General features: G+C 36.3%; 1 protein-coding gene across 1 annotated transcript in view; it reads left to right on the top strand.

The window, feature by feature from the left end:
• The window catches only part of PTPRD (protein tyrosine phosphatase receptor type D), a 183,965-nt gene that overhangs the window by 146,351 nt on the left and 11,727 nt on the right, over positions 1-25,887 (top strand). Inside the window, exons 21-24 of the mRNA XM_040460870.1 lie at positions 22,726-23,011; positions 23,452-23,630; positions 24,235-24,361; positions 25,724-25,849. Coding sequence (XP_040316804.1) covers positions 22,726-23,011; positions 23,452-23,630; positions 24,235-24,361; positions 25,724-25,849 — 718 coding nt within the window. The remainder of the gene's footprint in view (positions 1-22,725; positions 23,012-23,451; positions 23,631-24,234; positions 24,362-25,723; positions 25,850-25,887) is intronic.

The following is a 25,887-nucleotide window of genomic DNA, read 5'->3' as shown; positions in this document are numbered from 1 at the left end:
CTGTTGGAATCACTTACATTTCTTTCACACACTCACAGTGTTTGTTATATTCCCTAAATCTAGCTGTGCAAAACTCTGAAATCTTTTCTGTAAATAAACAAATGTTTAGCAAATATTTTTAAACCCTTTGCCTTGATAAGTAACATTAATAAGGTACGTTCGTGTTTCTAAAGTAGTACAGCTGCTGAGAGAATTTCTTGCAGAAATGTATGAAGTGACACCAAAATCAGAAGAGAATCTTGAAATAAATGCCTGCATATATAAATGGTTTCTGTGCCGAAGTTAAACTAAATGATGATAAATTAAGCAAACAGAAAGTCTCTTTTTTTGATATAGTACATACCTGAGGGGATGGAAGGAGGTCTTAGAACTCAACTAAGCCACTGGACCCCTCCCCTGTGTTATCCTATCAAACCTTTCCAGCCCAAAGAGCACACTCACTGATGACCCTGCAGAGTCCCATTGATTTACCCGTGTGTCTTACTGCTCTCCTCTTAGCAGCCTGGCTAGGTACACTAGGTGCATTCCTTCACGGGATGGAAGAAGAAAAGCAAAACCCCAAGTATAACCCAAAATACAGGTTATTTTGCCAATCTATGAAATAAGAAAGCAGAAGAAAATGCTGTTTAATACCTTCCAGAATTGCTACTTAATTTTGTGCCATCATCACCTTTTTTTTTAATTTCCTGATTTTTTTTTTTCCTTTTGGATCCATAACTACCCCCACATTTGTATGTAAGAGACGAGGGTTGGAGTGCCTTTTCCTATGTGTACTTTTTCACCTCACTGCCATGGTCTCTAGCCATAAAAAGCAGGGCTAAGTGGGCAGAGCCTCCTTTTTGCCACCAAGGCTAGGCTGTTACCACGATGTGACCTATGTGTTGCCTGAATACAGATTGAGAATACTGTTTTTTTTTTTTTATTATACTGTACCTGGAGACTAAGCTCAAGTTAAATACTATATGTGAATATAGAAGGTAAATATATAAAAAGATGAAACCTCAGTAGGTCACAGTAGTCAGCCTTTAAACTTCATCAAGAGCCAAGATCATTAGATTTTAATGTGGACAAAGGAGGACCATGGATTGTTTCAAAATATGAGGCATGTTTCACATATGTCTTAGAACCCTAATAAAAATCCAACTTCCTGGAGTAATTTATACATAGTAGGTAATTTTCAAAATGCAAGGTAACAAATGAAGCTCCTAGATCTAAAAGCTTATATTGTAAGTGTGTGCTAATAAGAACTACTCTGAATTCCATGACTTTCATGCCATATTTGGCTTTCAAACTAAGAAATGAAAATTACATATATAAGAAATACTAGACTGCCCTAAAACTGTATTTTTACAAATCACTTGCACAAATCTATTTCTCTAGGAAAAGATCTATTTCTCTAGGAAGGTGAAGAACAATCTGGACATTTGCCAAAAGCATCTTTCTTGCATGGGAAGACTACATAAAATTTGGTAGATTAAAATTGTTCTTGATGATGATGATGATGATGATGATGATGATTAAAAATTTTGGTTTTATGAAAGCCAATAAGAAGTTTTCTCTAATTACCTTCAAATTCAGTCCCAATTTGGGTTCACAGGTGATCAGTCACTCTAGAAAAACAAATACTGTATGATCTCTCATGTGTGAAACTAAAACACACACACACACACAACAACAACAACAACAACAACAACAAGCTCATAGATAAGGAAAATAGACAGGTAATTGCCAGAAGCAGGGGATGGAGGCAATGGGATAAATGAGTGAAGTGTGTTGAAAGGTTAAAAAATAAATAAATAATAATAATTAATCAATTAAAAGTCTCACTTTGTCAACCTTAACCCAGCTCGAATTCTCATCAGTTAGGTGGAGAGTGTTGCTCAGTCCAGACTCTTACTCACTACTTTCATTTGAAAAATCATAACCAATCATGTTGCAAACCACAAAATTCTTTATAACCTATGGTTAACATTCCATGCCTCTTTTGTGTGTCTGGAAATGATTGACTTGGCTTCAGACTATTTTCTGATGTACTACAGCCTGAAATTCATTTGTTATCTTGGTTCAATTAAACTCAAACTTACTGATTTGTAGGGCACAATAGTAAAGCCACAAGCTTAGCAATACCTTTTTTCAGAATTCAGTGAAAAGCTCTGTGAATGTAGTCAGTTAGAAGAGCTATGTATGTATGCCTTTTTTGATGTGTTTATATTTCCTAAAAGCTTAGGAATAGAGACATTAAAAGAATTTGAAATGATACTTCTGCATGTAAGTCCTTTTCAGAGTGAATCTTCATGGCATATATAACATGCAAAGGTACAACAGTTCCCAGGATGAACACCATGCCTTTTGCTAAATTCTCTGCCTACATTTCCATATAGATAATCTCATCAGGTAGCACTTCTGTAATTATCACTAATGTCCACAGTCTCTTTTTAAAACTGCATAATATCACAGTTTGGCTATGACATAACAAACTTAGATCTGATATCAGCAATTGGAACTCCATTAATGGTTCTAAACAACATCATCTTTGTTATTTTTCCCCCTTGGGGACCCTGCATTTGGAAAGAGCTTTATTTTAGGGACAGAAATAATCTATTTTTCCTAAACTTTTTTAGTTTCACATTTTCAAACATACCCAAGTGTAGAGAGAATGTATAATGAACCCCTAAGTACCCGTCAACCCAGCTTTAGTCATCATCATTTCAAGCAGTGTTTATTAAATGACAGCTCATTTTCTGATTTTTAAAAGAAATTTATTACATAACTCCCATTCAACATGTGAGATTTTAATAACCTGGACAACCTTTTCTCTGGTAAATGTTCAATATCTGCGAACATACATCATGTAAAGGGCACCCGCTACCACTTGCTCAACTCAAGGTTAAGGGTGCCTGGACTCTCTTATTCCACTACAATCTGTTACTTGCATTGCCTTTCTAAGTCTAAAGACTTAACAGTATCAAGGCTTTTATATTATAATTTATTGAAGTATAATTAACATTCACTGTAATTTCAGTTTCCAGTGTACAACAGAATGACTTAATGATTCTGTACATTCCTCAGTGCTCACCACTGTCTGGTCATCATCTGCAACCAAACAACATTTCTGCAATCTTATTGACTATATTCTCTATGCTATACCTTTCAACTCCATGACTTATTCATTCTGGAACTGGAAATCTGTACCTTTTCTTCCTTATCTGTTTCACCCATGTTCCCACTCCCCTACCTATTGGCTACCACCTGTTTTTTCTCTGTATTTAAGAATCTGGTTTTGTTTGTTTGTCTCTTTTTCCTTTGTTCATTTTGTTGTTGTTGTTGTTTCTTTAATTTCACATATGAGTGAAATCTTATGGTATTTGTCTTTCACTGTCTGATCGATTTCACTTAACATTATACCCTCTAAGTCCACCCACGTCATTGCAAATGACAAGATCTTATTCTTTTTTATAGCTGAGTAATATTCCATTGTATATGTCTACCGCCTCTTCTTCATCCATTCATCAGTCAATGGCCATTTGGGCTCTCTCCATATCTTGGCTATTGTAAATAATGCTGCCATAAACATAGAAGTGCCTATATCTTTTCAAATTAGTGGTTTTGTTTTCTTTGGGTAAATACCCAGTAGTGGAATTACTGGGTCATATAGTATTTCTATTTTTAATTTATTGATGAAGCTCCACACTGTTTTCCACAGTGGCTGCACCAATTTGCATTCCTACCAACAGTGCATAAGGGTCCCTTTTTCTCCACATCTTTGCCAGCACTTGTCATTTCCTGTCTTTTTGACTCTAGCCATTCTGACAGGTGTAAAGTGATATCTCATTGTTATTTTGATTTGCTTGTCCCTAATGATTAGTGATATTGATGATGGTTTCATGTGTCTGTTGGCCATCTGGATTTCTTCTTTGGAAAAATGTCTATTCAGGTCCTCTGTTCATTTTAATTGAATTTTTATCACTTTTTTGGAGGATCTGAGTTGTAAAAGTTCTTTATATATTTTGGATATTAACCTCCTACCAGATATATCATTTGCAAATATCTTCTCTCATTCACTAGGTTGCTTTTTGGTTTTGTTGATGGTTTTCACTGTGCAAAATTTTGTTTTTATTTTGATGCAGTCCCAATAGTTTATTTTTGTTTTTGTTTCCCATGCCTGACAAGACATATCTAGAAAAATGTTTCTATGGTTGATATCAGAAAGATTACTGCCTATTTTTTCTTCTAGGACTTTTATGGTTTCACGTCTCACATTTAGGTCTTTAATCCATTTTGAGTTCATTTTTGTGTATGGTGTAAGAAAGTGGTCCACCTTTTTCCTTTTGCATGCAGCTGTACAGTTTTTCCTACACCATTTGTTGAAGAGACAGGCTTCTTCATTGTATATTCTTACCTCTTTTGTCATAGATTAATTGACCATATAAATGTGAGTTTATTTATGGGCTTCCTATTCTGTTCCACTGATCTATGTGTCTATTTTTGTGCCAGTACCATACTGTTTTGATTACTACTAGTATATCCTGAACTCTAGTATTGTGATGCATACAGCTTTGTTCTTTTTTTCTCAAGATTTCTTTGACTATTTGGGATCTTTTCTGGTTCCATACAACTTATGGTATTATTTGTTCTAGTTCTGTGAAAAATTATATTGGTATTTTGATAGGAACTGCATTGAATCTGTAGATTGCTTTGGGTAGTATGGACATCTTAACAATACTAGTCCTTCCAATCCATGAGCATGGAATGTCTTTCTATTAATGACATCAAGTTTTAAAATGGTTTCACTTATTGAAACAACCTCTCTCTTGATGGAGAGCTTGTTTCCAAAACTGTGCTTAGCAAATTTTGGCTTGCAGACAACTATTTTTTTATTCAATACATTCATTTTAAAATCAAATGTTATTTTTTAAAGGCTCAATTCATCATAGGCCCACCATTGTTATTTAACATCCAGAGCTTAATCCTCCCCTGGTTAAAGTTTCCTTAGTTTAATATGTGAAAGCACAGCTGAATTCAGAAATTATTAGCTACCTGATTTAGGAACAAAAAGAAAAATAAAAATAACAATTTTGCAAATCCAAATATTGAGCATTTCCCAAACAATTATTGGTACACATAATTAATGGTTCTTATTTTCATACTCATTTTGTGCTATACAAGAAGTATATGAACAGAATTCAGGATACCTCATTAATGTATGTGTACACTGTGTCCTGAGTTGTTAATAGATGTTATGTGGGGACTTTTTTCTATATTCAGGTAAGTATAGGTTAAACTAAGTTAAATTAACTTTGCAACTGAGCTCCTCACCCTATAAAGTACTCATTTCTATTGTGAACTTCCAAGAGGAAATTTCTGAAACGTATTTAAACATGGAACTCTTCCCTGCCCCTTGGCATGTCTTTTTTTTTTTTAAGTTTTTATTCAAATTCCAGTTTACATACAGTGTAATATTAGTTTCGGGTGGAGATATATATATCACTTCCATACAGCACCCAGTGCTCATCACAAGTGCCCTCCTTAATCCCCATCACCTATTTTACCTACCCATCCTCCCACCCACCTCCCCTCTGGTAACCATCAGTTTATTCTCTATAGTTAAGAGTCTGTTGCTTGGTTTCTCTCTCTCTCTCTCTCTCTCTCTCTCTCTCTCTCTCTCTTTTTCCCTTTGATCATTTGTTTTGTTTCTTAAATTCCACATATGAGTGAAATCATATGGTATTTGTCTTTCTCTGACTGAGTTATTTCACTTAGCATTATGCTGTCTAACTCCATCCATGTCATTGCAAATGGTACAATTTCATTCTTTTTATGTCTGAGTAATATTTCAATGTGTGGAATATATTCCACATCTTCTTTATCCATTCATCAGTTAATGGACGCTTGGGCTGTTTCAACGATTTGGCTATTGTAGATAATGCTGCTACAAACATTGGGGTGTATGTATCCCTTTCAATTAATATTTTTGTATCCTTTCAGTAAGTACCTAATAGTGTAATTGCTCAATCATTCCCCCTTGCAATTTCTAAAAGAACTCTAGGAGGTGCTATCATAAAAGGTAGTTTGGCTAACAGTGATAAAACAGAACAATGATCTACTAAGAGTAATTAGTTAATAAATCAGCAACACTCAATAAGTTTATAAATATATATAATCAATAAATACTTATTTAAACTACACTGTGTAGAGGTGCCTGGGTGGTTCAGTGGGTTGAGTGTCTGACTTCGGCTCAGGTCATGATCTCACAGCTCATGAGTTTGAGCCCCACATTGGGCTCTGTGCTGATGGCTCAGAGTCTTGAGATTGCATGGGATTCTGTGTTTTCCTTTATGTCTGCATGCACCCCCAACTCTCACTCTCTCTGTCTGTCCTCAGAAATAAATAAACATTAAAAAAATTTTTTTTAACACACTGTGTAGAGCTCTAAACTCCAAGTATGGCATCTCTCTTGAAGAGCTTGTAACAACATATATGAAGATACCTAAAATATTTAAGGCTATTCAAAAAATCCTTAATGTATGCGTTGAGACTTGGTAATTTAGAGAAAACTTTGGTTAAAGCAAAGAAACCTGAAAAATTATGTATACAGTTAAAATTAACTTCAAATGTTTAATTGTATATTCATTAGTTTTTAAATTTAGGGCTAAGAACTCTCCTTTGACTATGACCTAGAATTAGCAGTTTACTGCATTTGATAGAGACAAACAACTTAATGGCTTTGAAGCAACTGAAGTATAGAATCCTACTAGATTTTTATCAAACATTTTCCATTTATTTACAGTTGTCATAATTCAACAGTACTGTGGGTTAGTGATGGGGCACAAATTACTTACTTTTAGTAAGTCATTCCAAAGCAGTTAACTTAGGATTCACAGAAGCAACTTTTATTTTGTAAGCATATCTCATCAGTTTCTTTCATACTTAATTATTTATTGAGTATATATGGTGTGTGTGTGTGTGTGTGTGTATATATATATATACACACACACACATATGGAATATAGATGGAATAAATACCATGACATCACAAAAGAGCACAGACATCCTAGAGAATAGCCCCCTAGCTTTTAGCAAACCTGGTGCAGAAAAGGGAGAGTGGGGCTAGTTTTTAAATTGGTGAAGTGGAGATCAGATACAAAAATACATATAGATATGTATATGCATATGGAAAAGAACAATAGAACAAACAATAATCATTACTTGAGATAAGGGAAAGAAAAGAGAACTTCCCCATAAGCAAAGCACCACACCTGAATTTCAGTTCCTGTGAATGGTTGTCTGGTACTCCATCTCTCCATCTGTAAAATTTAAGGGATTAGCTCAGAGGTAGTTCTCAAACTTCATCGTGTATCAGAATCACCTGATGGGCTTATGAAACTCAGGTTGTTTTACACCACCTCCAAAATTTCTGATTCTGTAGGTCAAGATGGGGCCCCAAAACCGTCTTTCCTATCAAATTCCCAAATGACGTTATAGTGGTCATGGGGCAACACTTTGAGAACCACTGGATTAGATCATCTCTAATATCCCTTTCAAGTCTAAAATCTGATTCACTTATATATGACATTTTTTTTTCCTGAGAGGATAGAAATCAGGAAATAAAATTGAATGTTAATTTTTTGAATTCATTAGTATAACTCTTTAAAATACACCATACAAGAATAGAAAAGTTTCATTATCTACTCTGTCATTAACCAACTGAAATAAATATTAAACTCGAGGTCCTTAATTCATAGAAAAAACAGAGTGAGGGAATTAACATTTATCAAGAACATATTAATTAAAAGGCATTTTGCCAACAATAGCCTTATAGCAACCTTTAGAAACGGGTTTAGATTTTGTAGATGAGCAAACTGAGGCTCAGGGAGGATAAATAGATGACCTAACACCACACAGCTAGCAGGTGGAAGAGCCAGATGTTGAATCTGTAAAGTCCATGCTCTTTCCACTTGCCAAACTGACTCATAAAATAAGCATATCACATCACTGCTTTCCTTGTCAACTTATGTGAAACAAAATAGTCCATTTCACCAACTCAGCCAATACTTTAATTATGTTTAAATTATTTTAATCAGTAATGGCATTTTAACAATATTTGTTCTTCCTATCCGGGAGCATGGAATCTTTTTTCTATTTTTTGTGTCTTCTAGTGAACTCTTAAGAAAAAAAATGGACTTCTTAAGTGTAGTGACTAGTAACTTCCACGGGCAAAAACTGAATTTCTTCCCTGGACTGTAACATCCAACCATTAGAGATATAAGGGCAGAAATGGTATCTTGGAGTTCACCATTACATCTTTTTCCCCTATCTATGTCACACATGAAAAAGACATTCAATAAATATTTGATGGATAAGTAAACATGAGTGGAAGTGTCATAATCCAAAACAATACCAGGAGCAAAGCCACACAAGAATTCTAAACAGTATAATCTGTGTTGTGTAGGTAAAAAAACATATTAAAAGGGCAGTAGTGTTATTCTTAACATGCCAAATGAAATGGTTCTTATTGTTACTTGGTTAGTGGAGAGGCTGGAAGTAAGCTAGGGACCAGATTTTGTGGGCACAAAACCCTGTAGGATACTTTACATTCATTATATGTGAGGCTTTGTAAATGTTGAGTCTAGGGCTTGCATTCTAATTACCATTATGCCTGGTATTAATGGAAATGTATGCTGCAACCCTGAGAATTATCAGGATAATAAGCATCCCATTCCCAATATCTTCCTCCCTATATGAGGTAGATTAAGTCTGCAAAAAGAAGCATTTAGTGCCCCCAGAAAGGGAAGCACCATATAGTGTCCCTGATGTTAAGAAAAAGTTTATTTTCCTTGAATGGGTTCCTTATTAAGGAGCAGTTTGCTCATCCCTGATCACCACATTCCCTCTACTTCCAGAACACACTGGCAGGAAATAAAACGAGCTATTGCTCTCCTCATATGCAGTATTATTGCTGCTCATATGGCCTCTGCTGAATCCAGCCCTGGGTTTACCCCTCATTGGAGGGTTCCAGTCCACTAAGGAAGGCAGCTTGGGGTCCCAAAATTGGCCGAGACTCCATGAGCGAGGTTGTCCAGGCATGTGATAGAATGAATATTGCCAAGCTGTTACTGTATCTCCTGGGGAGCTGCTAAAATGACTCGTTGCCTTTGGAGAGAATCTTCCGGAGGAAGTAGCTTTGACATCAATGAATTTGTACTCCTCTTCCTGTAAAGTTGGGGAAAGCAGCTCACCTGTAGCCATGATTGGAGAGCAAGGAAGAGCTGGTACGCAGCAAAACAATCCCACAGTGTGTCAGATTCCTTCTCACTGGTCTTGGATATGGCAGGCATTTCAGGTTCTGTGCACATGGTATGTCAGATATTATTGAGTTAATTCTTCAGGAGATTAAATGCCCTGTCAATTACTCAAGTATAGTAATTTAGAAGTTTCTTTAATAAAAGGATAAATTTTCAGCCCCTTACAGCAGCACATGCCCATAGTCCCATTTACAGGGGAGACTGCAGCAGGAGGATAGCTTGAGCCCAGGAGTTCTGAGCTGCAGTGAGCTGTGTCCATTAGGCGTCTGCACTAAATTTGGCATCAATATGGTGACTTCCCAGGAGGAGGAAACACCAGATTGCTCAAGGAAGGTTGAGCTCGCCCAGGATGGAAACAGAGCAGGTCAAAACGTCCATACTGATCAGTAAAGGGCATATTCTCAGATGCTGCCACTCATCATCTATATATTTTAATGCTTATGAATATTTCCATATAATTAATGCTGTAAATGGTAAGTGCTGTAATTTCCTTTGACCTATGTTGCAGTTAGATATATTACTTGATCAGTGCTCTCAATGAATCATTTTATACACACGTATTTAGTTAATTGATTATTTTTTTTTCCTGCCTGTGTTTATGTGTAATATACTCTATAAGGGGAAGGAAATCAGCCTGCTTGCAGCTGAGTCTGGCAAAAGAGCAATTAGGTTCTATCAGAACAAACAGCTGTCAATAATGAGTTCTGAATTAAAATTACTAGCAAAGAAAGGAATCTAGACATCTGCAGGAAGTATGAAAATATTTTTATAACCTAATAACTGAGATCTGGACAGGGGTATCACTGAATTTTCCCAGCTGTACCTGAAACATATTTTGAAATAATCCCAGACTGAAAGAACACTGAAATTCACCACATAAACTAGGCTGCACTTTTTTTTTTTTTTAATGTTGGCTGCCTTTGAAGAGTATGTATTTTTATTTCATGTAATCAGCATGAAAACTTTCTATTTCAAACTATTTTACTCTGCCCCCAGTCATAAAATGAAGGTTAAAAATAGTTCTCTTATCTTCATATTGTGTCTTTCCAATCAGGGTCCTGTTGCTTGGATATATTTCTTTCTGTCTTTGGAAAAATACTTTGGGGTCTAATTACACGGTATCTGATTTGCTCCCATTGGGGTTGCTTTTCACAAAGAAAACTTGCAAGGTGGGCTTCTGGCATCTGAGTTTTATTACAAGATAATTCCATATATGTGCAGGTATCTAGAGATAGTAAACTATTTTGGTCTTAAAAAAATAAACCTTACTTTTTGAAAACAACCTTTGAAGTTGCCCTTTTACATTGAAGTTTTTAGGTGGTTAGGTCAAAAAACCAATGTGAATAAGAGATAAATATTTTTAAAGGTATTATATATATGTGTGTGTGTGTGTGTGTGTGTATATATATATATATACACATATATATACACATGCTTGTGTATACATGCATGCTTGTGTATACGTGTGTATGTGTATATATATATATATATATATACACACACACATATATATGTATATATATATATATATATATACACACAAGCATAGATAATTAGCATATTTGATACATTTTTTGCCCCCATTTACTCACAAAAATATGTCAAGAGTAGTATCTCTATATCGCTATGGCCCATGGACTACCAGCAGCAGCAAGACTTTGGAGCTGGTTGGAAATGCACAATTTTGGGTTCTCCTCCACACCTACAGAACTGAAATCTCAGGGCAGAACCCAGGAAATCTGTTTTTTCAACAGATGTGTGAAGACCACTTTGATGGACAGATAATGCATAAATGCCCGGTGGTACAGTGCATGGTGATGGATACATAGAAGAGGAATCTCTCCTTTTGCATTTATTAAATTGACTTATTGCATATTTTTATCTTTTTGATGTTACAGTCTTGTGACTGTGTTCTCCATCTTCTACTATTACTCTGCATGAGAGGCAAACCCTGCCCTCTCTACCTCCACCCTCAAACATGACCAGTATGTCATTCTGAATACACTTAGTACTAGTTTTCATTAATGAAATAGTCTCCGTGTATGAATACTATGCTTACTGAAACAGAGCTGACATCAGTATAACTAGTATACATAGCCAGGTACACAAAGATCTGTTTTTACAGTGCTTCAAAAGCCACCTAATGTATTTCTCTTTGGCCAGTTGAATAGACTGGAGGATCTAATGTTTCATGAATAAAGTACAGTAACAAATACAACATGTATCTTTTAGACCAACATTCTTGCAGCCTCAATTACAGAATCATGGACCTAGGGTCCATCTGAGAGCTCTAAGGAAAACTGTCATCTGTTTTCCAGTGAAACTCCACTGCTGAGGGCATAAGTCTTGGAAAGAGGAGATACAGACCAAACTTTCAGCTCTCAGCTCTGCTCTAACAGCCACATGATTATGGTCAAATTCTTAACCCTGGCTAGGTCTCCATTTCCTCCTTTGAAAAATCTAAGTAGGCAGACAAGCTAGAAGAGGCAAAAAGAAGTACTTATCCATTAATTCAGAAACCTGTGAGTTTAAGAAGCCAGATCAGACCCATGGGGACACCAACACAAAGGCCTGACGGAGGCCTGCAGGGTGATATAAAGAAGGAGGCCCTGTATAAGACAGTAGGTAGATTGTAGCAAGCCTGAGATTCTTACTGCCTTAACAAAAACTCGTGGGAATCAAACAAAAGGACCTAAACAAAAGGGCCAGACGAAACACAGAGATACCAGTTTATAACCCCTGATTTAGAGCCTTCAATACCATTGGATCATTTATGTTTAAATGAACATAATAGCATCTTTGTAAAGCAAAGACAAAAAAAACCTCAAAATCTTGCCCTTGTGGGAAAACATTGATATGCTTCCCAAAATGACTGAAATAAAGTTGCCAAAATTCAGTTACTAAAGTTTGATATCTTCCAAATTCCTTCCCATTGCTGTTTCTTCTCTTTGACTCTGCTTAAACTGAGTCAGGAATAATGGCATTTATGTTGCTATGGTGAGCCTGCTGCCTGCACTGAACAGGTTATATACATTGTAGTTGACATGATTGTTACTTTCTTTGGGTTGCACAGTACACAACCTGTGCAGCTTTACTTGGCAGGCCTGGTTAATGGTTGTATCCACTTTCAAAATGTAGATAATTTAGTGTCATTATGAAAAGAATTTAGAATATGAACTGAACTGATAGGCCATTTACAAAGAAAATATCTGTGAAAATGATAGAGTTCCATGTACTTCTATCGCATCATTCAATTGACCTTATTCAATTTAGAGTCAATTACCAATTACCAGGCCAGCTGAGTCAGTTTCTCTCTGTGCCTGATGGCCTCCTCTATCCATCTGTAAAATAAGACCTGCTATGGCATATTCAGGTGTTCTTTATATAAACATATTAGCCTTCTAATTTATCTTGAGCACCACATTTTAAGAATAATAGGAAATGTGCTTGGCAGGTAATATTGAGACAGAGCCAAAATCATACAGACGTTTTTGGAAGATTTTGTTTGAGTCAACATAATTGAAAGAGAAAATCCGATTAGGCCCATGTGTATTTTGTTTTTTGTTGACTTATTCTTTTTTAAGAAGCCTCCTTCAGGCCATGGTGGAAAAATAAAATGGAGAAAATATGATCTGGGAAGGTCATCCTTGGCCTCTCAATATTCTAGACTAAGATCCTTATCATGTCAGTTTTTCTGGGCTTAGATTCTGCTGCTTCTCTGTTGATGACATATGAACTTTTGATCACCAGAGGATGCCACCCAAGAGTGCAATGGACTTTTTCTTTCCAGATTGGTCAGGTTTTTTGGGCTTGTCTCATCGTAACTTTTGCTCATTCTAAGTCTTTACTAAGCATCGTCTTCCCTATGCAAGTCTCAGCTGTAAGTAGCTGCCAACATTGCCCAGACTTCTCCTAAGAATCCATCTCTGGTCAATATTCCCACACTAGAGTGCACAGGGTTCCATCTTCTCTATCTCTGTGGGGACTCAAATGGTATATTGATCTTTAATGTCTTTATAATGGTAACTTTTATTCATTATTCTATATTTCTTTTTTGTTCCATTGTGGTATGATTTTGTTGTTCTTGCATTAGAAACAAAATTTTTTGAACACTTCAACTAAAGTGAAAGTATCCCCTTACTCCCATCCTCCACTAAGAGGTAACTGTTGTTATAATTTGTATATCTTTGCAGATAAATCCTATCCATAAACATGTATGCATATAAAAATATATAATCTTGTTGTATGGTCTTTTTAAAAAATATAAGTGGCATCATAATGTATCTATTCGACAGTGCCTTGGGCAACTTTTCTTTTTTGTCAATCTATGGGTTTACCTCATTCTTTTAACTGGTATTCCTGGTATTTATGTATTATAGTTTAACCATTTCCTTGTCATAGTAATTGTTTTATCCAATTAACCTATTTCAAATAATGCTACAATGAAAATCCCTTTCTAAGATTCTCAGTGACAGATTTCTAGAAATGGAGGTGCTGCATCAGAGAATATGTGCCCTTAAAATTTTAATGAACACTACAAAATTGTCCCCTGAAATAACTATATTACCTAGGCTTTTAGTCTGTGTTTAATAGCATGGGTAAATTTAATTCACAATTTTTCAAAATATTTAATTTTTATTTTATACTATATAAAAGTAAATTAAGTAGATGAATATTTATGTCAAAGAAATTGGTATAATTTATCTGGTCATTCTAGGTAAAAGAGATGCCAGAGGCCATGATACTAAAATACTCATGGGTCATTGTTTTGTAGAGAGCACTAAATATTCTAGAGGTGTCCAGTATAATTCAGTGTTAAGTTGCATGCTAAGTTTTAACAACAAAACAAAAAAAAAAAAATGAAAGAAGATTTTTAAAGTGACAGCCATATCAGGGGCTCCTGGGTGGCTCAGTCAGTTAAGTGGCCAACATCAGCTCAGGTCATGATCTTGTGGTTCATGAGTTTGAGCCCCACATCAGGCTCTGTGCTGACAGCTCAGAGCCTGGAGCCTGCTTCGGATTCTGTGTCTCCCTCTCTCTGCGCCTCCCCTGCTTGCATTCTGTCTCTCCGTCTCCCTCAAAACAAATAAACATTAAAAAGAAATAAAAATAAAATGACAGCCATATCACAATCACATCACAGTTTTATCAGGGTAGTCATCTGATTAATCTTGTAAACCTCAGTCATAAAACTCAATCCATTCTCATAGGTGTCCTATTTTGTATATTTGCCATTTGTAAATGCCATTTCTGTTGCAACTGAACTGTAATATCCAGTCAGATTATGAGCTGATATATGTACAAAATGCTCACCAAGATTTTTGGTTCATATTTTACTGTCTTTGCTCCCAACTAAATGATCTGTAAAATCTCCTGATTCTATGGTCTTTTTTTTTTTTTTTTTTTTTGCCAGATCATTGAAGTTTCAGTAAAGGGCCAGCATTAACACTCCACCAGATTAATCAGAAAAGCCAACTTTTAAGCAAATCCCCAGAATGATTTTAGTACAAAACAGCCCCCTTATGCCTCTTAATGTTTTCCTTTTGCACATTACTAACGTATCGCATCACGGGACATTAAGCATATTTCAACTCATGGGACTAACTCAATCATGTTTTTAGAAATTGAAAACAAATGTTGTAACTGGCTGAATGATAATGTTGAAGTAATAACAATTTCCTGGTAGGCGTACTTGTTCAATGGATTGCATAGTCTTTCAGCTTGTAAACACTGGAATGTCTGTCACTGACTGACACCGTTTTTCTGTTGTTGTTGTTGTTGTTGTTGTTGTTTCTATTGTTGTTCTTAAGGCAAAATTTGTCAATAATTTGGTTTGCTTTGGTGGAATCATTGTCCTCAATGGAAGATAACTTGGAATGTTGGATTTACTTCAGGAGAAAGAGGGACCAACCTAATGCTAGACTTGATTTAACAGTGCTGTCCTCTTCCCTTTTTGCTGGAATGTTCTGTAACATAATAAATGTGCTGAATTGTGCTGGCCTCAGCCTGAAGCATGGGGTTATGCACTTTTTTAAAAGATATTTAGAAAAATCTGTCTCTATGCTTGGCAACTACTCTGACAGAAAGCAGATAAAAATAAGGGTGGTTTATCAGTTTTGCTGTTCTTATCATGTTTCAGGTTGAAGGCTGTTGAAATGATGAAAAACAAACAGCACTAAATAGGGTTCCGTCATTATTGCTGCTGTGGGGAGCTGAGTTTTTCAGGATCAAAGAAAAATGCATTTGCTTTTAGAACTACAATCCTTCATTTTGAGAGGTGCATTGCACTCAGATACTGATGGGTGAAAAATAGAGCAAATTGGAGAAGGAAGTAAAATATGTTCTGTTGGGGGAACTTGGAAATTCAAACACAAGTAGACTGGCATACTTCTAAAAGCTCTGAATTTTCAACGTTCAGTTTCTTAAGAAAAAAAGTGGTGCCTGAGGTTGTTATTTCTGAGCAAGTGGGGTAGAGCATAAACACAGGATGTTTCCATCTCATCAAATATTAAGAATCCCCTTTATCTTTGTAAACATGTATAAAAGTAATATTCCCATGCCAGGGGCTTTGAGGAATGTTCCTGTATATGTCATTGATACAGAAGAAATGTCTTTGTATTTTTAAACTTCTATTTTTAAAACTTAAGTTGAGCACTTCCTGTTTCCCTGGCATGGAAATTACTATGAGACATTGTCAAACATGGTAGAGACAAGGAAGCTGTTGTTCTTCCCCTCAAGGAGACTGTCAACTGGTACAAAAATAATAACCAGGAAACAAAACTGAGGTAAGGTGGTTGCTGATAGAGATAAATTTCCATAGATATCCAAGGAGGAGTAAACCAGGGGAGAGTCTTGGTCAAGGATGCAGCAGGTGAGAGGATTCTTAGAGGAAGCTAGATATCAACAGGTAGACCTAATAAAGAGAAGGAAGGGCCTACATAAGCAAAGGCTGAGAAAGCATTAAATATGTTTAATTTTCCTGGAGCTGGGGAAATCTATGACTCTTATAATAAAAGTAATTGCCTGAGAGCCATGCAGTTTCAACTAGGTAAAGGCAAATAGACAAACATTCTCAGATATACAAGTCATCAGGAATAATACTACCCATGCACACTTTGCATAATACATTTAAGTATATATTCCAACAAACCAATGGATGTATCAAAATAAAGAACTCAAGAGTCAATGAGGCTATTATGCCATAAATATTTACAGATTGCCCACCACGTGCTGAGGCATCAGGGAAGTAGTGAGCAAAACCAACAGGATCCTTTCCTCATGGAGATTACAGTTTAGCAGGAGAATTAGATAGTAAGTAATCATATGAATACATATGTAATTATAAATCTCAACAACTGATGTGAGGTAAATGTATAGTGTTCTGGCAGAGCAGTTTTGAGGAATTTATATTGATTTAAATTGATACCTATTATGGACTGAATTGTGTCGCTTCAAAATAGGTCTATTGAAGTCTTAACCGACCCCCTTGTAATGTGACTATATTTGGAGGTGGAGTGCTCTCTCTGTGCACAGGTACAGGGAAAAGACCATGTGAAGTCACAGATAAAAGCCTGCCATCCTAAGCCAAGAAGAGAGGTCTCACCAGAAATCAACCCTGATGGCACCTTAATCTTGGACTTTTGGCCTCCTGAACCATTGGAAAATAAATTCCTGTTGTTTAAGGCACCAGCCCTAGCAGACTCACACAATACCTAAAAGGACAAGGAATGGTTTGCTGAGTGAAGAAGGATGGATAAGTTTTCTAGGAGAGAATTTCCCAAGAAAAGTTCCTGGAACAGAAAATAGCTTAGCCTATTTGAGTTAACTAAATGAAAGCCAACGTGGCTGGAAGGCAGTGAGGGGAAAAAGGACAGGTGGTACATATTTATTTTCCATTTTAAGGGTTGTTTATAGCATTTTTATCAAATACATAACTGTGCTAACAGCAATTCTTTAAAATAACTGTTTTGTTTGTTTATAGTTCTCTGGTGTCTCTTCTCATTCTTATAAAGATACCAGTCCTGCTTGGCAAAGGCCTCACCATTATGACCTTAACTTAATTACCTCCCTAAAAACCTTATCATAAATACAGTCACATTGGGGGTTAAGACTTCAACATATGGATTTTGAGGGGACCCAATTCAGTCCATAGCAGACATCAGTTTGTTTTTGTTTTGGTTTTGTTTGTTTGTTTTTGAATGTTTATTTACTTATTTTGAGAGAGAGAGAGGCAAGCACGCAAGCAAGGAGTGGTGGAGGGGAGATAGAATCCCATGCTGGGTTTCAGGGCTCTTATGAACTATGACAAACCATGATCTGAGCCAAAATCAAGAGTTGGACGCTTAACTGACTGAGTCACCCAGGTGCTCCATAACAGGTGTCAGTTTAAATGACATTTCCTCAACAGTACTTGGCCAGCATGCTGTACATTTACTTCATAGCAGTTGTTGGAGATTTATAATTGTATATTTATTCATATGATCACTTACTATCTAATTCTCCTACTAAACCATAATCTCCATGAGTAGAAGATCTTGTTGACTTTGCTCACCACTTCCCTGATGTCTTAGCACATGGTGGGCACTCCTTAAATATTAGCCTATAGAGTCTTATGAGAGGACGTAGCAAATGTGGATGGAAAAACAAAGTAATGAGCAACTTCCTGTCTGTTCCTGGCTGATGGGCATGGATGAGTTAGGACAGTCAATAGTTACTGGCAATGTGTAACAACCAGCTCTGTGGGGGTGGGGGTGGGGAAATATTTGCCAATTTCCTCATTGTACGTCCTCCCACCATGGCTGATTTCAAGGTACAAATGTGACATCACTGAAGGCAAAGCTCAGGAGAGAGGCTCAGTTAGCACATCATCATATAATAGTTTCACCTCAAGAGCATAAATGAAAACTAATTAAGAAGTAGTGTGTTTTGTGTATAACCTTATTTTTAATACATTTATGCAAAATTTCTGAGAATTTAACAATTGGCTACTGCTGGCTCCAGCACACCATGGATGGATAATTGAATAAAGTTGTAGAGGTTGAAAGCACAGAAATTCATAATTTATTACTGTACAGGGAAGGAGGGGAAAACAGTCCAAACTGATTCTTAAATTTTAGCCTTGAATAGCAAGGAAAGAGAGAGAGGGAAGAGCAGATTTGAACAGAGAAGATGCCGATTAATCTTGGAATCTATTTATCTCTAAAGAAATTTGAGGGTGGCTTGAAATATAGGTCTCCACTTATGCTCAAAGAAAAGTATATCATCTTAGGAATCATCTGTTTGAAGATTATTGCTGAATCATGAAGGGGAATGAGAGAAATGAGGACAGAACTTTGGGGACATTATCTACATTTTGGCATTTGGCTAAGGTATGTGAATTAGAGAAAGAGATACAGATGGAAAAATCCAGAGAAGCATGAGGATTATCATTACAGGAATTAAACAGAAACCAAGGAAGAAAGGGTTTTTAAGGAACCTACGTTCAGGATCGTTGAACAATACTAAAGGGGTGTTGTTGAGGGGTGGGCCACAAGAAGGGCACCATTTTTTTTTCTGATGCAACTGGCAGAAAGCAGTGGCAACACCATCGAATGTCGTGCTAAAATTTAACATCTCACAACTTACAATTGAGCCCCTCTTCAGCCATTTACTATTAGCTGTGGGACTTTAGGGCAGCTCCCAGATGTTATAAATCATAGAAGGGAAAAGGGAACTGACGGACATTTGCTGAGTGCCTCCCGGGAACCAAGCAGTGTGTTTGGAAGGCACTTTGCTGGCATCTCATTTACCATGACAATATATGGGAAAGTAGTAAGTTCTTCAAATGTAAGATATTATTTATTTGAAATATGAAGAGAAAGGGGAGAACAGCTTGAGGGGGTAGATTAAAGCAAGATGTTGAAAGCCCAATCTTAAATGATCCTGCAGTGATTGTATCACAATTTTCTCAGCTTTAACATTATCTATTCCTTTCGTCAGCTTCAGAGGTAGAATTTTAAAATGAGTTTGCACCCACAATGTTACTGTGTCTTCCTTTATGTTTGCAAACACTTGGCATGTTTAATTCAGCCTTAAAACTTGCTAAGTAATTAACTAGAGTTAATGATCACTATCGCGATTTAAGAAAAAAATGGGAAAGCAGGGAAGAGTTTAAGTGTCTCAAGGAGACTCAGCCATTGGTATCTGGAAAAAGTGTGTGGAACTTCATGATCTTACTTAAAGCTAAGAAACCTCTCTAACATTTAAATACCCAAGAACTCTTCCTTCTAAAGATGAAGTAATACATAAATTAAAAGGGTCCACTCCTTCCCTATCTTCCATATGAATAGCAAGTTTGAGGAATTAACAATATTTTGAATTGGCGGAGAAGAAATAGGTTTTGCACAAGTAATAGCCTCTCTTCTGTCTTTTTTCCCCCATAGTTTGTAATTTAGACTCAGGCACATATTTGATTTTTTCCCTCAGTTTTTTGGGGAAATTGCATCCATACCACCATGAAGAGGTTGCTACTGTTTGAATCTGGAGTTATTCCTACCAATTTTCCAAGATCCCAAGATATCTTTTTGTCAGAATATAGATCCAGAATATAGACATTTGGAATGGTCCCTGCTGCATTTTTTGGGAAAATATACCTGCCATTGTCTAGAATTGACTTATTTAGGGCTCAGTTATAAGGCTTATGGCATGGTTTGCACTAAAAAGAATTGCACGACGTTGTATACAATTAGAAACAATGCACAATTAGGATGAAGATAATTAAGTAAAATAACGCAGAGAAAAAAGATATTACTCATGGTCTTAGAACCTCCTAAATGTGAGGGCTATCCCCTTTCTCCAGGTTAAGTCTTACTTAGTTTCTTTTAATTGCACTGTGATGACACATCAGAAGACCCAGACACAGAGGCCTCTCAAAGCATTTTCCTCTCTCCCTGTTCCCTACCTAGCACTGTGGAGCAGTCTTCAGGCCTTCTCTGCATAATTCTGAACCTTTGTCAAATGTAAGCTTCTTTCACTGACTGAAGGGTCCTTCTTTCTCAGTAGGCTTACCGAACATGGATGGGCTGCTCATTATGTAAGGCCTCTGATGCCAATTACTGATTTATTTTCTTATTTCACAAACATTATTAAGCACCGACTTCATGCTTAATTTAGGACACAAAAAGGTAACAGAAAAGTTAGTTCCTGCTCTCAGGATATACTCCATGATTTGAGGATGACGACCCTACCAGACTAGTTAATAATACGATGTGATTGAGACTGTAATGGAGTGGCATTTGAGATACCACTTAGGTGATCTGGAACAGAGGGTGATTAATCCTGCCTAGGGACTGGGAGAGAGGGGTAATGGGGAGTATCAGGGAAGGCTTGCCATCTCCCGGTTTTATTAGTAAAACAAACTAAGTAAACGGGACTTTGTGGATCTGGGTGCATCAGATTTCTAATTGTTGTGTGCTAAAAAAAATTTCTGTCACTTCAAAGACTCTTTGTCTCCAAAAGCTTTTGCATTACATCTCAGTGTAGTATCACTTTGTGGTTAAACCTTGAATGCAGTCTTAGAATGAAAATCCAGAGGCTCTCTGACTAAATACTAACAGTCATTTTTTATGTCTGACAGGACATAAAAGTAAGCAATTTTTAAATAGTGTTCCTATCATATTCCTGCTTAACCTAGTCTACAAACCTGAGGGCCTTTGCGTGGAAGCTAGATTTGATCTGTACTGCTCAGTACATGAATATTATTTATTAATAATAAGTATTATTTATTACAAAATGCTCACTTACCACCTTGTAGGCACTTGGCACTAGAGAGAAATTGCCATTTCAATTGAGTCAGGTACCCTAGTGCTCCCTAAACTCATCCATTTGAAGTTCTGGTATCATCCTTGTACAAGTGCCTCACTAGGCCAATGAAAAGTTTCATATGTAACTCCCAAAGCCAACATATGGCTGCAAAAGCCATTTTTTTCTCTTTTGCTATTCTAGCCTCCTAATTCCCCGTCCTTTGTGTCCTTCAAGTCCTGGTTCAAATGCCACATCATCCACAAAACCAACACATCCTGGTTTTTGTTTGTTTTCTTTCTGTCCATTAGTATAAATAGTTAAGTAACCTTTTACCTCATTAATAGATGTTGAGCTCTTTAAAAGTAAGATCTAAGTCATCTTTAATGTTGTATCCCACATGTTACTGAACAAAGTACTGTTCATTGAATGAAGAGAAGGATATGTTGATGGACAGATGGACAAATAAATGAATGCATAGATACGCAAATGACAGGAAACAGTGGCATGTAGCTAATGAAGGAGACTGTTGTTTAGTATCTATGGTGGTTGTGTATACCTATTCCTGTTGATTACATGTTTCCCAGCCAGGTAAATATCCATGATCAGGAAGAGAAAAATATTTTGGATTCAACCATACTTGACACATAAATGGACTCACTCTAAAGAGTTTGCTAAGAGACAAACAAGACTTACCTCGAGATTTAAGAACACAGATGTGTTATTTTGCTAGTATTCTTTCCAACACTTGAGGAAATTCCAATGTTTCAACCACCTGACTCTGTAATCCAGTTCAGTAAATTAGATTGTCTCCTTGGAACAGCATATCTTGTTTTGGGGTTTTGCTCTCTCTTACCTTCTCTTCTTTGAATCCATTTCCACCAACTGGAAAATGACCCATAAGTCCAGAAGTAATGGAGTTTAAAAAATGCCTCAGAGCTTCTTCAATAACAAAGATTGAAGCTTTTATTTTCCCACACAGAATACTTGAATTTCACCTGGAATTTCAAAATATGTTCAACTCTGGAAGAGAAGGAAAAACTCGCCTGTACTCTCTAGTGATTGTTTTTTTATTAGGAATTTATTTCCATTGAGAATTACCTACTCTTTTTTTTTTTTTTTTTTAGTGTGTAATAGCAGTTCAATATCTTAATTATATATTTCCCACTAAATTGATCTTAAAACTTCCTTGCTGCATTTTAGAATATGAAATATTTCATACTGAATGATTTTCTAGTTTTTATTTCGCAAATTGAACTGAAATAAATGGAGAAGATTTGCAAAAAGATATAGCCTAGTTAGATATTAACCAATTTATAAAATACCTTCTAATATAAACAACCTAAATGTGTTTTTTAAATGTGTCTTTCAAAATAATGTATGCTTTGTTTTACATGATCAAGGAGCATAGTGATTATGGATTTACATTTTGAAACCAAATTAATTATACTTGGTATTTGATTCCCTCCCCTCTGGTTACGGTGACTTGATAATACCTTTTATTTTAGAGTGCTCCAAAATAATCCCAATAGCTAGTTGAAAAGAATTAATGGATTTAAAACTTAGTTAATAAAAATGAAAATAATTTTTAATGTGTTTGTTTCCTGGTAGATTTATTTAGACTTTTCTTTTGTTTTTCTTGTAGTGCGGGAGTTGGCAGGACTGGCTGTTTCATTGTAATAGATGCCATGTTAGAAAGAATAAAGCATGAAAAAACTGTAGATATTTATGGCCATGTAACTTTAATGAGAGCCCAGAGGAATTACATGGTTCAAACAGAAGACCAATACATCTTTATCCATGATGCACTGTTAGAAGCAGTGACTTGTGGAAATACCGAAGTGCCAGCTAGAAACTTGTATGCCTACATTCAGAAGCTGACACAAATAGAAGCAGGAGAGAATGTCACAGGAATGGAGCTTGAATTTAAGGTATGATATTGGATGTGATGTGGTAATTCAGAAGCAAGTCATTCTGGGATTGTCTCTGAATAGTGGCCTCACTTTCTTAACCTTTCAAGTTTTTGAAGTTACAAGATTCACTTGACCTTCTCAGGTGTCTGACTATAAAATACTTTTCTTCCTCTTTCCCTTTTCTCTGTCCTTTGCTTCCTAACAATACCTCGAGCTCTTTTGTACCTTAATTTAAACTGAGAGATCGTACTCTCAGAACATACTTAAAAAGTCAGTAGACTATATGGAATCATTAGGTAGAAGTGAAAAGCAGTGCAGTTTGAAGAGTCCTCTGCTTTAAAATAAACAAAAGCTTTACTCTAAAGTTTTCCTCTAAAGAGGAAATCTCGGGTACATTGCGTCTAACTGTAGGCTAAAATTATCTTTGTCAGATTTTTTTCTTTTTTTCTATTCAACAGCGTCTAGCCAGCTCTAAAGCTCACACCTCAAGATTCATCAGTGCCAATCTTCCATGTAATAAATTCAAAAATCGCCTTGTTAATATTATGCCATATGAATCCACAAGGGTATGCCTGCAGCCTATCCGAGGAGTAGAAGGATCTGATTACATCAATGCCAGTTTTATTGATGGATACAGGTATATACGCTTGCTCCCCTGACAGTCCAAAGCCTTGATATTTACATGTGCCCCAGTTTCATAAGCCAGAATGAATTTCATCTCAATTGAAAACATCTTCTTTATGCATAGGTCAGCATTCAGTCCCTTGGTGTTTGTTTGTTTGTTTGTTTTTTGGTAGGAGTAAGAAGAAGGAGTCATGGATTCTTTATTCTTGCCTTTTGTACTCTTCCTTTAGAAACCATTTGGGTGTGGAAAGAGTTAATACAGAAGATTTATTTCATAAATGTAATAGATTATGTAAGAGTCCTTTCTACAAAGCAAAGCCACACCAGTGTTTAAGTGATTTGTATGATACATAAAACTGAGCTATGAGCATTGCACTAAAATTTAAATAATAATGAAGACCTACATGATAATAGTAACAAAGCAATTTCTTTTGTAAAGTCCCTCAAATATAGTAAACATTCTTATTTGATACACAATCTTAATGGACATTTACTACAACTGCAATGATAATATGTTTTCAGTGTTCATCCTTGGGTTTGGTGTTTACATATCATATGTGAACCTTTGCGTGTTCTCTGATTACTTTAACATGCTATTTTTATTCTCTATAATTCAGACAACAGAAAGCCTACATTGCTACCCAGGGGCCCTTGGCAGAGACCACAGAAGACTTCTGGCGGATGCTCTGGGAACACAATTCCACCATCGTTGTGATGCTCACCAAGCTGCGTGAGATGGGCAGAGTGAGTGTCTTCTCATAAGACATTCACCATGAAGAAATGACAATTTCATTCTAATAACCCAAGGGCCAACATCATTTCTTTGAAATGCAGAGTCCTCTGGTCACATTCTGGGCCATTCATTACTCTGTTGGTTTTTAACTTGCAAAGCCACATCAAGTTCTTTAATTTGTGTGTTTTGGAGAAAGATCTAGTATTTTGTTTCCAGGCACAATCTTTTTTTTTATTATTCTGGAAAAGCTGGAGTTTCATGAGCAAATGTACCCTCATTTCTCTGTGGGAATGAACTTGACTTCCTTACATCTGTGAAGCAAATTCTTATTTGCCCATTCTCCACCCAGGTTGAATAGTTACATAGTTTTTCCAAGGATATAATCTGGTAATCTCAGTTCTACTTTTTGAAAATGATTATTCTGAAAAATATATAAAATAATATATGAGGCACTTGGGTGGCTCAGTTGGTTAAGTACCTGACTCTTGATTTCTGCTCAGGTCATGATCTCACAGTTGTGGGATCAAGCCCCCATCAGGCTTGGCACTGGATGTGGAGTCTGCTTAAGATTTTCTCTCTCTCTCCCTCTGCCATCCCCAGCTTGCTCTCTCTCTCTCTCTCTCTCTCTCTCTCTCTCTAATAAAATAATATAAATAGTATTAGAGATACCTAAGGAACTACCACTTAGATTCAATAGATGCAAACATTTTGCTATATTTGCTTAAGATATTTTCTTTCTGTCTTCTTTGTATAAATTAAATGGTAGAGATGGATCTAAAACCCATCATTTAAACCACATAAAGAAAGCAAAAAAAAAAATGCCAAACTAAGAAATTAACTTGACTATTCTGACTCTTCAGAGTTGACACTGCAAAATTTAGCCAAATCATTAAAACTGCCTGGACTTCAGTTTCCTCAGCTGACAAGGGAGACTGGACCAAATCAATATAGAAGTTTCTTTCTCCATTCACACTTGCTGGTTCTTATTATTCCATAATGCTCTGATGCAAGTCTCCTCTGGTGGTGCAATGCATGATGGATAGGGCCAGCATTATATCCAAGGACTGGTGTAATTATTTGGAGAACTTGTAGGTATGAAGACACTTATGCTATCAAAGTATTCAATTTAATTTATGTGTATTAATAACCTTCTGTATGCCAATTCTGTGCTTTGTACCATGGGCAAATATTAAACCACATGATTTCCCTCTTCTCAGGGAATTTATGGCTTCAAAGAGAAAATGGGTCACATGCCATTGGAATGGCCTTGAATTTTGAACCTTTTTAATGAGAGAAAGAAATATGTAGATTGATAGATGATTAGATAATATTTGTACTTTGTATGATTTGACATTAATCCTCTCTCCTTTTAGGAGAAATGTCACCAATACTGGCCCGCAGAACGATCTGCAAGATACCAGTACTTTGTTGTAGATCCCATGGCTGAGTACAACATGCCACAGTATATCCTAAGAGAATTCAAGGTCACAGATGCCAGGGTAAGTTTGCACAATCTTATGCTCTTAACCATTAGCTG

The sequence above is a fragment of the Herpailurus yagouaroundi genome, unplaced genomic scaffold (genome assembly GCF_014898765.1).
Source record: "Herpailurus yagouaroundi ecotype Mexico unplaced genomic scaffold, PumYag 252, whole genome shotgun sequence".
Classification (NCBI taxonomy): domain Eukaryota; kingdom Metazoa; phylum Chordata; class Mammalia; order Carnivora; family Felidae; genus Herpailurus; species Herpailurus yagouaroundi.
This window is presented reverse-complemented; position numbering and strand designations above follow the sequence as displayed.